Source organism: Sceloporus occidentalis, unplaced genomic scaffold, assembly GCF_023333645.1.
Source record: "Sceloporus occidentalis isolate IW3139 unplaced genomic scaffold, rSceOcc1.0.p SCAF_127, whole genome shotgun sequence".
In the NCBI taxonomy this organism is placed as follows: domain Eukaryota; kingdom Metazoa; phylum Chordata; class Lepidosauria; order Squamata; family Phrynosomatidae; genus Sceloporus; species Sceloporus occidentalis.
The window spans coordinates 1228111-1240560 of NW_028317107.1; the positions used below are offsets into that span (position 1 = coordinate 1228111).

At 38.5% G+C, this 12450-nt stretch overlaps 1 protein-coding gene across 1 annotated transcript in view; it reads right to left on the bottom strand.

Moving 5' to 3' along the window:
* Positions 1-12450, bottom strand: part of LOC149281820 (GTPase-activating Rap/Ran-GAP domain-like protein 3) — a 58797-nt gene that overhangs the window by 11196 nt on the left and 35151 nt on the right. Inside the window, exons 6-18 of the mRNA XM_089498942.1 lie at positions 12363-12427; positions 11901-11964; positions 11026-11052; positions 10154-10229; positions 9896-9994; positions 9208-9311; positions 6330-6438; positions 5947-5992; positions 5314-5420; positions 4625-4740; positions 925-1029; positions 599-673; positions 274-385 (exon numbers count right to left, since the gene is read on the bottom strand). Of these exons, the coding sequence (XP_089355068.1) occupies positions 274-385; positions 599-673; positions 925-1029; positions 4625-4740; positions 5314-5420; positions 5947-5992; positions 6330-6438; positions 9208-9311; positions 9896-9994; positions 10154-10229; positions 11026-11052; positions 11901-11964; positions 12363-12427 (1105 nt within the window). The remainder of the gene's footprint in view (positions 1-273; positions 386-598; positions 674-924; positions 1030-4624; positions 4741-5313; positions 5421-5946; positions 5993-6329; positions 6439-9207; positions 9312-9895; positions 9995-10153; positions 10230-11025; positions 11053-11900; positions 11965-12362; positions 12428-12450) is intronic.

A 12450-nucleotide genomic window follows, 5' to 3' on the forward strand; every position in this document is an offset into this window, starting at 1 on the left:
GAGGACCTTTAAATGTACGCCTAAGAGGACCTAATATATAAATCCAGCTGCTGCATGGAAGATCTTCACCGACGTCGGTTATTCTAACCTTAATGCCCTAGGAGGAGGGCGAGAGGGATACTGATCCCCCCCCTCCCACCACCTTAAATTAAATTATGTAGGTAATATTTAGCCCCCAGACCTGGAAAATATTTTTTTGGAAGCCCAAACCAACACGCAGAGTGGTGACGCTTTATAAGAAGTCTTCCCAAAACATGTCGTAGGAATACTCACCATCTATCAGTAAGACCCCGGCATCTGTGGAAACGAGCAAAGACTGACCCCACGAGTCGCCTCCGATTGCTTCATGAGGAAAGTTGCTACAGAAACACTGGGATTCCCACGGCTGCGTAATAAAGAAAGAACATTTTTGGGGGAATCCGACATTTTTGCTGCCTCGCATCCACAAAAATAATTGAACGTGGTCTTTTTGTCTGGAAAAGCAGTAGAAAGCCCCCCGACGTATAAGAGTTATCAAATTTACAACCAAACTTTTTGTAAACGTCCAACCAAATGTTAAACATTCTTCTTAAAAAGAGTAGAAGACACACACACACACCTCTTTCCGACATAGACCTGTCGTGGCCAGACTTGTCGGAGCGTCCCCTCTGACGATGGTCTTCAGCTTCAATGCCTAATGAGATAAGGAGAGCAGAGTTGAGAAGTCAACAAGGAACATCTTTTTAGATAAAATCACCTTTTTAAACCAAATCGCGCAAAAGTAGAACGTGACCTTTATGAAGTTCCGTGATCACTTAAAGCTTGATAAAGATCATTTGACCAAAATTAGCTCTTTTAACCTTTTGGTTGGAGAATAAATCACGATGCTGGAGGTACGTTTTTGTGGAACGTAGAACTTTTGGGTTGTGCCGGTGCCATACTGACCTGGCCGATTCGGACAAACTCCGCCTGACGAGCCTCCTCCTTTTTTCTGGCGGATTTGGGCGATTCTGGCAGCACGTCGCTGAAAGACCGTCTGTTGAGCATGTTCTAAACCAAAATAACGCATGACTTGTATTGGAAAACTGCAGAACAGAATATTATATTGTACAAAATCCAGCTACCAAGATATACATCGGAATTTATCATTTATATTTAGGTTTAAAAAGCCACGACCGTCATCCCATTGGATCCCTCCCTTGAAAAGGGTAGCGGTTGGCTATTGAAACGTTGGGGGATCTCGTTGGGTGTCGGCCATGATGTCTTTATTAATAGTTTGCTGTATATTTATTACATTGCTCAACTGCCTTGTGTATAATATTAGATGGGCCGTACACTCCATACTTTATATATTATGAGTGTGCAGCTCTATAAATATAGAATATAGGTTTTGTTCTCCATGGGTCATGTTCATAAGGGGTAATACTGCCTCTAAATGTCTCCCCAACAAACCAATGGAATGTTCCTAATCAATGGTTGTCCCTTTATCTGCAGACCCGGAGTCCGCCATTGTTGTCAGTCATGTGATATTTTGGGTGACTTTCGCGGCTCAAACACCGCACTGAGCTGATGCTTTACGGCAATGCTAATGAAGTCCCTTCCTCAATAGACTTTCATTAGTCAGAGAGGCCGAGCGGGTGATTAAGACCGAGCCATTCCTTTGAAACATTTTAATTTGAGTTCCCCTTAAAAAATAGTTATTCTTTTCAGGCATTAGAAGCTGCATTTGTTCTTTATTCTGCTGGGGCAGATAGTTGATTTCTATTATAATGTGTCTGGGGAGATGTAAAAATAAAAATGTTTATTCTCCCAGCTTTTGTTTCATGGATGTACGATACTCTTTCAAAGTGATCTAATTCTGGAGTGAAAAAAAAACCCCGGTAACGAACGTTAAGATCTCTGCAGAGCTTTGCTAATGCCAAGCCATCAAGCAAAATGAATTATATCTATTTTTGGAGAGTAATCATTGTTACAAGAGTCTGTGCTCGGGCTACGAATGACAGCAGTGTTTCATCAGATGGCGCTTATTAATACGATACCCCCGGTTCTGATAGATGGGACCAGAGGGGACCTTCGGTTAATGTCTTCAGGGCTGATTAGGTATATTTTTCCTCCCCGGATAAAGACACCGAGAAGGTCTGTGCCTTGTATTATGAAATAAAAAGGACAAATTAAATTAAAATTTTCAGTTTTTAAAAAGCTTTGTGTATATCTTTATTGTATTGTAAAAATATTTATATATTTTTATTTAAGTAAGGGTTATACCCCAAAGTGGAAATGTCATCATTAAAGGTCAAAATATTTGTCCAAAAATACATCAATATATATATATTTTATTGCTTTTATTGGATTTTTATTGGTAATTATTTTTCTTACCACCTCGCTGGTAAAATCCTGTTCTAGACACACTAAGCAGCTCTATATACGCCAAGTGATGACCACACTTGGGGCCAAAGTTTGGCCCTGAAGGGTCTGGGAATAACAGCTAATTACTGGTAGTATATGTGGTTGGCTGTGCCCGCTCCTTTGCCCCTTTTTGCCCATCTGAGGCTAATTCCATCCAACACACGGCTAGGCTTGCCTTCCCGGTCCTCTATAAGAAGCAGGAATGGGAGGACTCTGAGACAGTAGAGGTCAGAAGGTCCATGGTGGGGTGATGGGTTATAGAGTGAGCGAACACTTTTTTGGTTGTATGTTTGTTTTTTTCCCGCAGATACCTCTATGGCTGTTCATTAAAAACAAAAGTAGAAATAAAAACTTCTGGTAGCTATCCAAGATCTTTAGGAGGTAGGTGCCTTGCCCCTCTGGCACGTCCTCCTCCTTTGCGAGGAACCCCCAAACAGTGGCGACTCTAGAAACAATATATAGAGGGGGCACACAAGATACCACAGTCAAACTGGGGGGGGCATTAATAATTTCCACCATTAAATATATATATATATATATATATATATATATATATATATATATATATATATATATAGCCAATACTTGATCATTCAACATGGGAAGCTTGAAGCCACAATTTAATATGACTAATCCTTGAAATCCTTTAAACAACACAATACCTTAACTTAACTCATCCACACATTAACTCATGCTCTCCCTCATTCAGACAATTCATTCATTTTAAGAAACTACACCCCTTGGAGCTTCAAATGAGGGGCTACATGTATTTCTAGGACAAAAGTTGAGTGCACAAATAATGATGGAATATGTCGCTTTGGCTAGAAAATATGTTTTTTCTAACCATAGCGACATGTTCATTTGTGTCTTGCGCACTCCAGGTTTGTACTAGAAACACATGCAGCCCCTCATTTGATGCGCCAAGGGGTGTAGTTCTTGCAAATGTGTACTTTTTGTGCCATAATTTAACTTCCTACGTGAGCAGTAATGCCACGTCAAGGCTTCAACCCTAAGTACTGATCATTCACATGCCTTTCATATCTCCATTCACTCGCAGAAGCACACGCCATTCTTTCCATACATTCACTCACAGAAGCAGACACCATTCTTTCCCCTTACAATCCCAAAGAAATGATGGTAAAGGGAGAAAAAAAAAATCACCTTTACAGCAAAAATAAGGTTTGCAGTAAAAATGCAAGGCGCTGCAGGGATGAGATGGTTACTCACGTACCGCACAGGCTAAATGGCTGATTTTAGTAATATTTGCAGTTCATCAGGATTTCAAAAATTGCTGAAAAGTTGGCTAAATTTAACCCCATGATCAAAGGGATCATGGGATTAAAAATGAGTATCGGCCATTTTTAAAAAGGGAATGTGACTTTTCATAGCTATATGATTGCTGTGGTAACATTGGCTACCACAGTGATCATTTAGCTAGAATACTTAAACTTTTTTTTTTTTTTTTAAGTTAAACTACTTTATGTTTAAATAATTTTTGTAACTTTTTTTACATTTGTATTTTTTTTACTTAATATTTTAATTCTTTTACAATCTATATAGCGTTGGAAAGGTGAAGTAATTACCTTTCCAACGGTATATGTTGGGGGTCTGTAGCTGTGGCATCTAAGCAGCATGCCCCTCATACCTCTTTAACTGACAATTGTCAGTTGTTAATAAAGTTGCGCGGTGACGTCATCGCGCCATTGCGCGAAACGTCACCGGGCGGCCCCGGTGATGCCCTTCAGTTTGAGGGGCAGATCGTCGGGGTAGGTGGTGATGGAGGTCCACAGACCACCATCAAAGTAGGGTAGTGCTAGTGACGGCATGGTGCCGTCGTTAGCACCTGACTGGGACTGCTAGCGACGGCACCATGCCATCGTTAGCAGCGGTTAAAGTCCCATTGCGGGACTGTCCTGGGTGACTCCAAATTCGGCGGGGGGGGGCAACAGGGGGAATATCCTAGGGGGGGCAATTGCCCCCCCTTGCCCCCCTGTAGCGACGCCACTGCCCCCAAAGTACATCTTCAAAATGAGGTTAATTGTTCTTTGAGCGACGCAAGAACCCTTTCTTATTTCAAAGTTAACATAAGGAGTTTGCCTGGAATCTGGAGCCTTGGCAGACCGACAATCCCCAAGCAGATGTTCAATATAAAAAGATGAGCCGACAGATTCGAGTGTTGGCTACACTGTGGCAGAATATTTCGCAACAGCCAACGGAAAACATAATAAATCATGATTACCTTATGCAAATCGGGCATCAGATCCTGATAGAGAGAACGGATGAGCATATCCAGAGTCCTCTGCCTTTTCTGGGCAAAGGTTGGCGTCTCCAACGTGGCTTTCTCGCCGTTTATTACTGGGGCAGAAACAGAGTTACCATCAAATAAGTGAAACATTGTAATCAAATGGAAATAAGACTCCTTAATTAAGGGGATGCTATGTTCTGTAGCTCACGGTGGATGGCGTCCACTTCTAAAATACTTTTTGGCTCATGCCCTCTAAATCCAAGGATGAAAGTCAGCCTATGGTCCCAATGGAATCCTAATTTGATCGTGGGGCGTATCTCGTGTTGATCTAATAGTTAAAGGGAAGATAGGTATCTCTGCCATGCTTGGCTGCTCCAATCTTGAAGACCGTTGGGCCAATGCTATGATGTCATAACTGTATCTACATGGACGGTTAAGGGTGCGAAAAAGCCGGGAAACCTGAGAACCACAGTAGTTACCCCACTATGACCATTGCAAGCAACCCAGATATTCATCTGAGTTATCTGGATGAAGCCAGGGGCCCTATTTGTCACTTCTAGACTGTACCCTGCAATTAAAGATGCTGTTCCACTTAGTCCAACCATTAATTGGACTCTCTAACATGTTAAGCAAATAAACCTTAGTAGATCAGCGATTTATTTGTTTCCTAGCAGAAAACTTACATTTAACTAGAAGAAAATCCCTGAATTCTTGGTGATCCGTAAAGACAGGAGGCGATGGGAGGGGGGGCCCAAATAGAGGTACGCTTTCTTCAGAAAATATTTTTAGCCTGGTGGCCGCGTATAGATCAGATAAGAAAAAGAAAGAAAAAAAACAAAGTTTAACGGTCAGATTCTACCTTTTTTTCTTATTTTCTTTTACAGAAAAAGTTATAAACGAAACAAATGGAAGAAAAGGGATTGAAAGACCTTAAAATAATTTTATGCCAATGCTTTTTTGCTGGTAGTTTGATTTTTTGGTTATTTTGCCATTCCTCCATTTGCGGTCCTTCTATGCAGATTTGTTTCTATATGAAATACTTAACTATCTATACATGTTGTTACAAATGTTACTAAAATATATGTTGGCCAAATGTTAATTGCCAAACCTATAATAGATTGCAAGTACCGATGTACCAGGTCATTTAATACATGACATTATATTTATTTAAACAATATATATAATATTTATTATTTATATTGTAATAGTGCTAGCTAATTCTGTAGAGCTATTACAACAGTAAATATTTAACAGTATAATGAGACTATTGTATATTTTTTTGTTCTATAGAATGAATCATATTGGACAGAACATACCTATAACTGTCATTCTGTTTATTATACCTCACTAAGGCAAAAATATCTTGGAAGAATATTAAGGAATCACAACTGGTTTGCGAAGATATATTTATTTAAATAAATGCCGGGAAACAAATGCCAGCAAAGAAATATATGCTGGTGAATGTGAGACAGACATTCTTTCATTCATTCGCTCACTCATTCATTCATTTTATTTTTCCGTCCACTTTCCCCCCCCCCCACTTTCCTTCTAATCTACCGATTGGGCTCTTGTCAGAGGATCATTTGATTTGTCTAGAAACCATAGAGAAAAAAATATATATTTTCTCATATATAGGTGTTCAACATTTCAAAAAGCTCACAATTATTGAGAATTATAATTATTTTAGTATAAAGGATACGTGTAAAGTGAGAACGAATCATGGATGGTTTGAAAGACGGGGACGATTCTTCTCCTTCCTGGAAGACTATGGTTACTATGTCATTCCCGATGTGACGTTTCCTTTCTACCTGAAGAATATGGGGAGATCACTTTAAGACACAATCATTACATTTGGTTTTATTGTGAAACAATACAAGTTAGCAAATTTGCTTTACATAATGGATAAAAGTCTAATTTGTTTTGCCTTCTTCTGGATCAACAGAGATATGTACTTGGATGGGTTGAGCTTGATGGAGTTTGTATCATTTTTCTACATGAAGAATTTTACAATATATATATTTTTTTTTATAAAAAATTAACGGAGAAATTATTGTCTACAATTGCTAAAGCTGAAATCTTTACACAAAAATGTATCACAAAAAGGGTGACGTTAAAAAACATAAAAAAAAGCTTAACTGTACATACAAAATCTATTATAAAAAAGTGAAATTCCTTAAACTAAAGTACAAAACCTATCATAAAAAAAGGGGAGAGGTTAAGAAAAACACACAACAAATCCTTAAACCAAAATACCAAATCTATTATAAGTATAGGAGAGGGTAAAAACCACTTAAAGTAAAATACTCATTTTATAATGAAAAAGAGGAGAAAGTAAAAAAAGACCTCCAAAAAAAAAACACGAGATGGCATAAAAAATTATTGAAACTAACATAAAACTAACATACAAAATCTATTATAAAGAGGGAGAGGGTAAAAAAAAAAAGAAAGAAAAATTAATGTATTAATATATATATTGTTATATGATATATTGTTACCTGTTCATGGTAACAATGCTTACATTTTATCAATAATGACAGCGAGACATACACATCCACGCTAATCTAAGTACTTGAAGGTTATCAAGTCGGAATCATATTGGTTTTGATTGATAAATTACAGATCAAAACAATTTTCCAGCCCTATGCAGCGCGGCTGAAGATCTGCTCGCGGTCCCAGACGTCGGGGGCAAAATTAATTCCATTTGATACAAGATATCTCTAAATTCGATACGAGAGCCCGGACTCTAATGTCCACCTAATACGGAGAGAAACATTGCAGTCTCTTCTAATACGCTTGATTTTATTTTCTCTTAAGACGTTTACCCTTGGGGGACCGAGCAACAAACATAATTTCAAAGAGATTAGCAAAATCGATCATGGTCTCCAATTACCATTTCAGATTTTTTTTTAGCCCTCCAAGAAACATTATACATTTTCCTTCCGTGCATTTAACGATTAAAACATTCTCCTGCTAGCGATCAGAAGCAAATATGTCTGCGTTAACCCCTTAAGGACAATGGGCGGTCCCTAAACCCATTGAAAACAATGCATTTTGAGCCCGTACATGTACGGGCTTTGTCATTAAGGGGTTAATATTTCCAAATCCCTGTCCTTGGAGAAAATTAGCTGGTTGTAATTGATTTGTTAGGATTTCTTCAATTAAAAGGGACGGCCCAGCCATCATATGCACTGATATGCCCCTTTAAATGTTCATGGCGCCCCCGTGAAGGTCCCTCCATAACTAAGACCCCCTCGTAAGAATGCCTGCAAAGCACTCCCATTGGTTTCAATGGGAGCAATATCTTCCAACTGATTGGCTGCTTTAAACAGCCAATCGGTGCAATGAAACACTAGACCATGGAAGGAGCATTCTACAGTGTTATATTTTCATATGCAATCATTGTTCGAGGAGCACCCTGGGACAATGGGGCGCCCCCTTAAGGCGGAATGTGTTACTTTTTTTTATTTTGTATTTGTCCTCCTTACCAGATCCGATTAAGCTAAAATGTTCTCAATATACATTCTGCGTTGTTGGGTGGATCTATAAAATTAGTTGTTTTTTTCTAGCAAAAAAAAAAAATTGAAAAAAAATTATTAAAAAATAATAAAGAATTATTTTTAATTATTACAAATAGAGAATGAAAGTCAAGAATAATAAAACATTAAAAAAAATGTATATACGTGTTTTGAAGAACAACAGAGCATTCTATTAGAATCTTGTGAAAGCAGTTTTTTCTGAAAATAAAAAAAGTTACTTCTATTTTTATCTATTATTTGTAGCTCACCGAAAAACAAAATAAAAACAAGCTTCTATCCAAAGCTTTTTAACCATAATCATCTTTAATCCTATTGATTTGTCAGATGTTTTTCAGCCAAATTGGTTAAAAGGACAAATATATATATATATATATTTTTTGTTTTTTTTAAATTCCACTTTACAGCTGCCAAATTCCCATGTGATCCAAACAGGACGACTGAACGTATATGTCGTGCGATTTCCGCAGATGAAAGCCGTGCTCCTGGAGGTCTTCTATCTCTCAACAACAAACAATCCCGGGTCTGAATTCTATTTAATATATGTCCATCCACACGTTTAAAGAACTCGCTGAATGTGTGAGTTAAACTCAAGCCGTTGTGTATTTCAGCTGCTTTTCTGAATCGTGACGAGCGGCTTCCATCTAGAATGACTTCTGTTACACAATCTTTGATGTTCTTTTGCTGCTGGTAAAACTCAGACTTTAAAACATTACGCTAAAAAAAACCCCACTTTTATTAAATGTCTTCTGAGCTTAAAACCACTCTGTATATCTGCGCTTTTACATTTCTTATGGAAAAATATTCCTTTTGGTTTATTTTGGAGACCATATCATTAAAAGAGTAACATGGTCGATGAGTTTTTATACACTAACAATTACGTTTAATGAACAAAGCCAGCTGTTTAGATCATAATCCAATATTACAGGTAAGTGTCCTGCGTGGAAACCTTCCAATGAGTCCATTCCTGTCCACGCCGCGTGAAACGTCGATTTAGTGCTAATTGCATATTGACTTAGATGTACGGCGTGGGGCATTATTTACCTGTTGTCTGTTGTCTTTCGAGTAAGGTAACATTGTTGAGACGTGGAACATGATCTCATGGCCCTGGTAAACCGTGTAGACGGAATGTATTCCTGTTGTGTCGTCTGCAACCCGGGAAGCAGAGGAAAATTAATATGGGTTAAAACACTACGAGGCCCATATTTTATTCATGCTGACAAGATCCACACAGAGCGGCGTGCGTGCAGAATTTTAATTGCCGGGACGGTGAGGAATACGTTTAGAGCTTGTGTCCGGGACTCTCTAATGATCAGAGAACAAATATTTAGATAGATATTAATAATATTTTCTTTTTTCATCATTTCCTAATAGTGTGATGTGTGTATAATACAGCTCCTAGACAAGCTGCTTTTTAATATTAATATGTTTTTCCTTTACCTATATTATTATTATTATTATTATTAATAATAATATTATTGTTAATGCATTTCTTTAATATTATAGATTTTGAGCCTAAAATCACAGAACCGGAAGATTCTATAATTAAATTCAAACATTCTAAATACAAAATACAGATTGGATGCCTCGACAAAGTATATTAGTGCTTAATATTTCCCTATCCCAGCAATATTTATTATTTACTGGTGTGGCGACCTTCTAGTACTTGACTTTACAAAGTGGACATGGAGCTTAGGTAATTTCAGTAAAACTTTAATAACTGCTTTCTTACTTTTGGTGTCTAGTCCTCCTCGGTAGCCGACCCAGCTTTTTAACGTGATGGTGTCTCCAAGCAAGTTCAATAATTTTTGGAAGCTTTCACTCCCGACTTCTAAAGAAACAAAAAGCGGAGAAATGGACAGGTCACATAATTCCCGAAGAACTAAAAGCGCCGCGTTGTGTCCGGTGTCTCGAGTACCAGCTTTGGTTGGATCACTTTTCACAAAAGCAGTAGAGGGTTTGAGACAAAAGAACCTTATTTGGCACTTACCGTTACTGAACATTTCATCATCCGTAAGCTGACCGTCTTTGGCATATAGAACTCCAAACTTAAAATTCACAGAACCCTGGAAATATTTACAAAACACACACAATATTATGAACATTTCAGCCATAAAAAGTAACAATAGTAACAATACAACCTTTGTGACACATATAATACATAATAATCAAAATAATATTAATAATGGCTCCAGTAAAGAAAGGCGCGTATATGGAAGGAAGTGTGAGTATGTGTTGGCATGCGTGTGTGTTAGTGTGTGTTAGCATGAGTGTGTTTGTGTGAGTGTGTGTTGACATGAGTGCGTATGTGTAAGTATGTGTTGGCATGAGTGTGTTTGTGTTAGTGTGTGTTGGCATGAGTGTGTATGTGTTAGTGTGTGTTGGCATGCATGTGTATGTGTTAGTGTGTGTTGGCATGAGTGTGTATGTGTGAGTATGTGTTGACAGCAGTGTATATGAGTGTATATGTGTTTACTTTAGTGTGTGTGTTAGCATGAGTGCATATGTGCTTACATGAGCCTGTATGTGTGTTGTCATGAGTGTATATATGTTAGTGTGTGTAGATATATGAGTGTGTGTATGTGAGTATGTGTAAGTGTGTGTGCGTTTGTGTTAGGAAGGAACTATTTTTGCTGAATATCCCCCATGGAGTTTGAACTCAAAATTGTATTAAAAATATTCAACCATCACATTTTACAAGCGGTCTAATAAGTGAAAAAAATCCATTATTTGATGATAGGATTGTTTATAGAATAAGAAAAATATCCAGGTCTGTAAGCAAACTATAACTTTCAGCAACATGCGCAAACTCGGAATTCCCTTAATGGATCTTTGAGTAGAAAATGATTAGGTTTTACTTACTTCTTGTTCTTCTAAAACCAGCAGGTCCTATTGTGGGAAACACGAGTGTTAACTCAAAAAACGGCCAAATAATGGAGAATCACAGAGAAAGATTTCTTTGTTAATGGTTTCTCTTACAAGATGGTAAGTTTCTGCAAACTAAAACCTTTACGAGACTTTTCTTTTTCTTCACTTACCCCGGATAGAACGGGATGGGGCAGGATTTTTTATGGTTTATGAGACTGGAAAAATGGTAGTTTTATTGGAGTTTATTGAGTTACAATTTCCCGATTAGGGAAAAATATTACTTATAAATTAATTATAAGTGCACCTCAGCTCATAATTAACGAGGGAAGGCAAACATGCATGGGATAGACAGACGGCTCCCGAGTCTGAGACGAGACCAACGGCTGATTAAGGTTTGAGACTTTACAGCAGGAGAAATGGGAGACTAGATGTGGGCCGAATGGGGGCCAATCTGCCGGCAGGTTCTATGGTGCTTTATACCACGTTACATAAACACATATAATAATGTAATATCTCAGTTCCATTGCTTGGTAAAGCAAGAAGTTCCAAGAGAAACTCATCATCAGTGAACATGTGGAGTTCTAATGGACCATCTCGACCACCATTCCTGGCCATCGTGCTTCCCTCCAGTCCGAGCCATTGGCATCCATGGAATTGCTTTCCAGGAGGGAGGACAAAACATCGGCCCTATGGAACACGGGCTACCTCGTGCCACCTACGACGGTGACCCATGCCCCTGACAACCTGCATCAACCTCTCTCCCAGAAACCACCTCTTCGCCTTATCCATCTCTAACTCCTTTCCATGACGATGAAACATCCTCACCAAGCAGTCACTCAATCTTCCTCAATCGAAAGAAAACGTCTTACCTTTTGGATCTCTGGGTTAAGAATTTCCCTGGGGCTTTTTTCAAATCTGTCAAGATTCATGGCACTGAAAACGCAAGTGAAGTCATTACTCGGGGGGGGGGGGGCAAAAAGTACTGCTTCCAAAGTTTAACCCCTTTCTATTACTACAATACTCTGCCCAATGGAGTTCTAATGAAACGCAAGCCTCGTGGTATGGCGTAACCGCTCGACATTTCAAATTTTCAATGAAAATTATACAGAGCCATAAATGACTTATCCTTGTTGGGTGGGGGGGGTTCTAAGAGGGGCAGGGAGGCAAATGTCCCTTATCCTGCCATCGTTGAACATTTTGTATGTACATTTGGCCATGTATTTCCAGACATGTCCCTTAAGGCTGAAGGGTACCAGTCCCACCATCCATTGTTGTCCTGTCGGCAATGGATTACATTTATTATATATATAAGGTATTTACCGAATACTTACCTTAGTATAGATTTCACGGATAATGTTTTTGTAGGGCAGTATGGGAGGCATATTTTTTGTGTACCCTGAAAAACAAAAAAACACACGT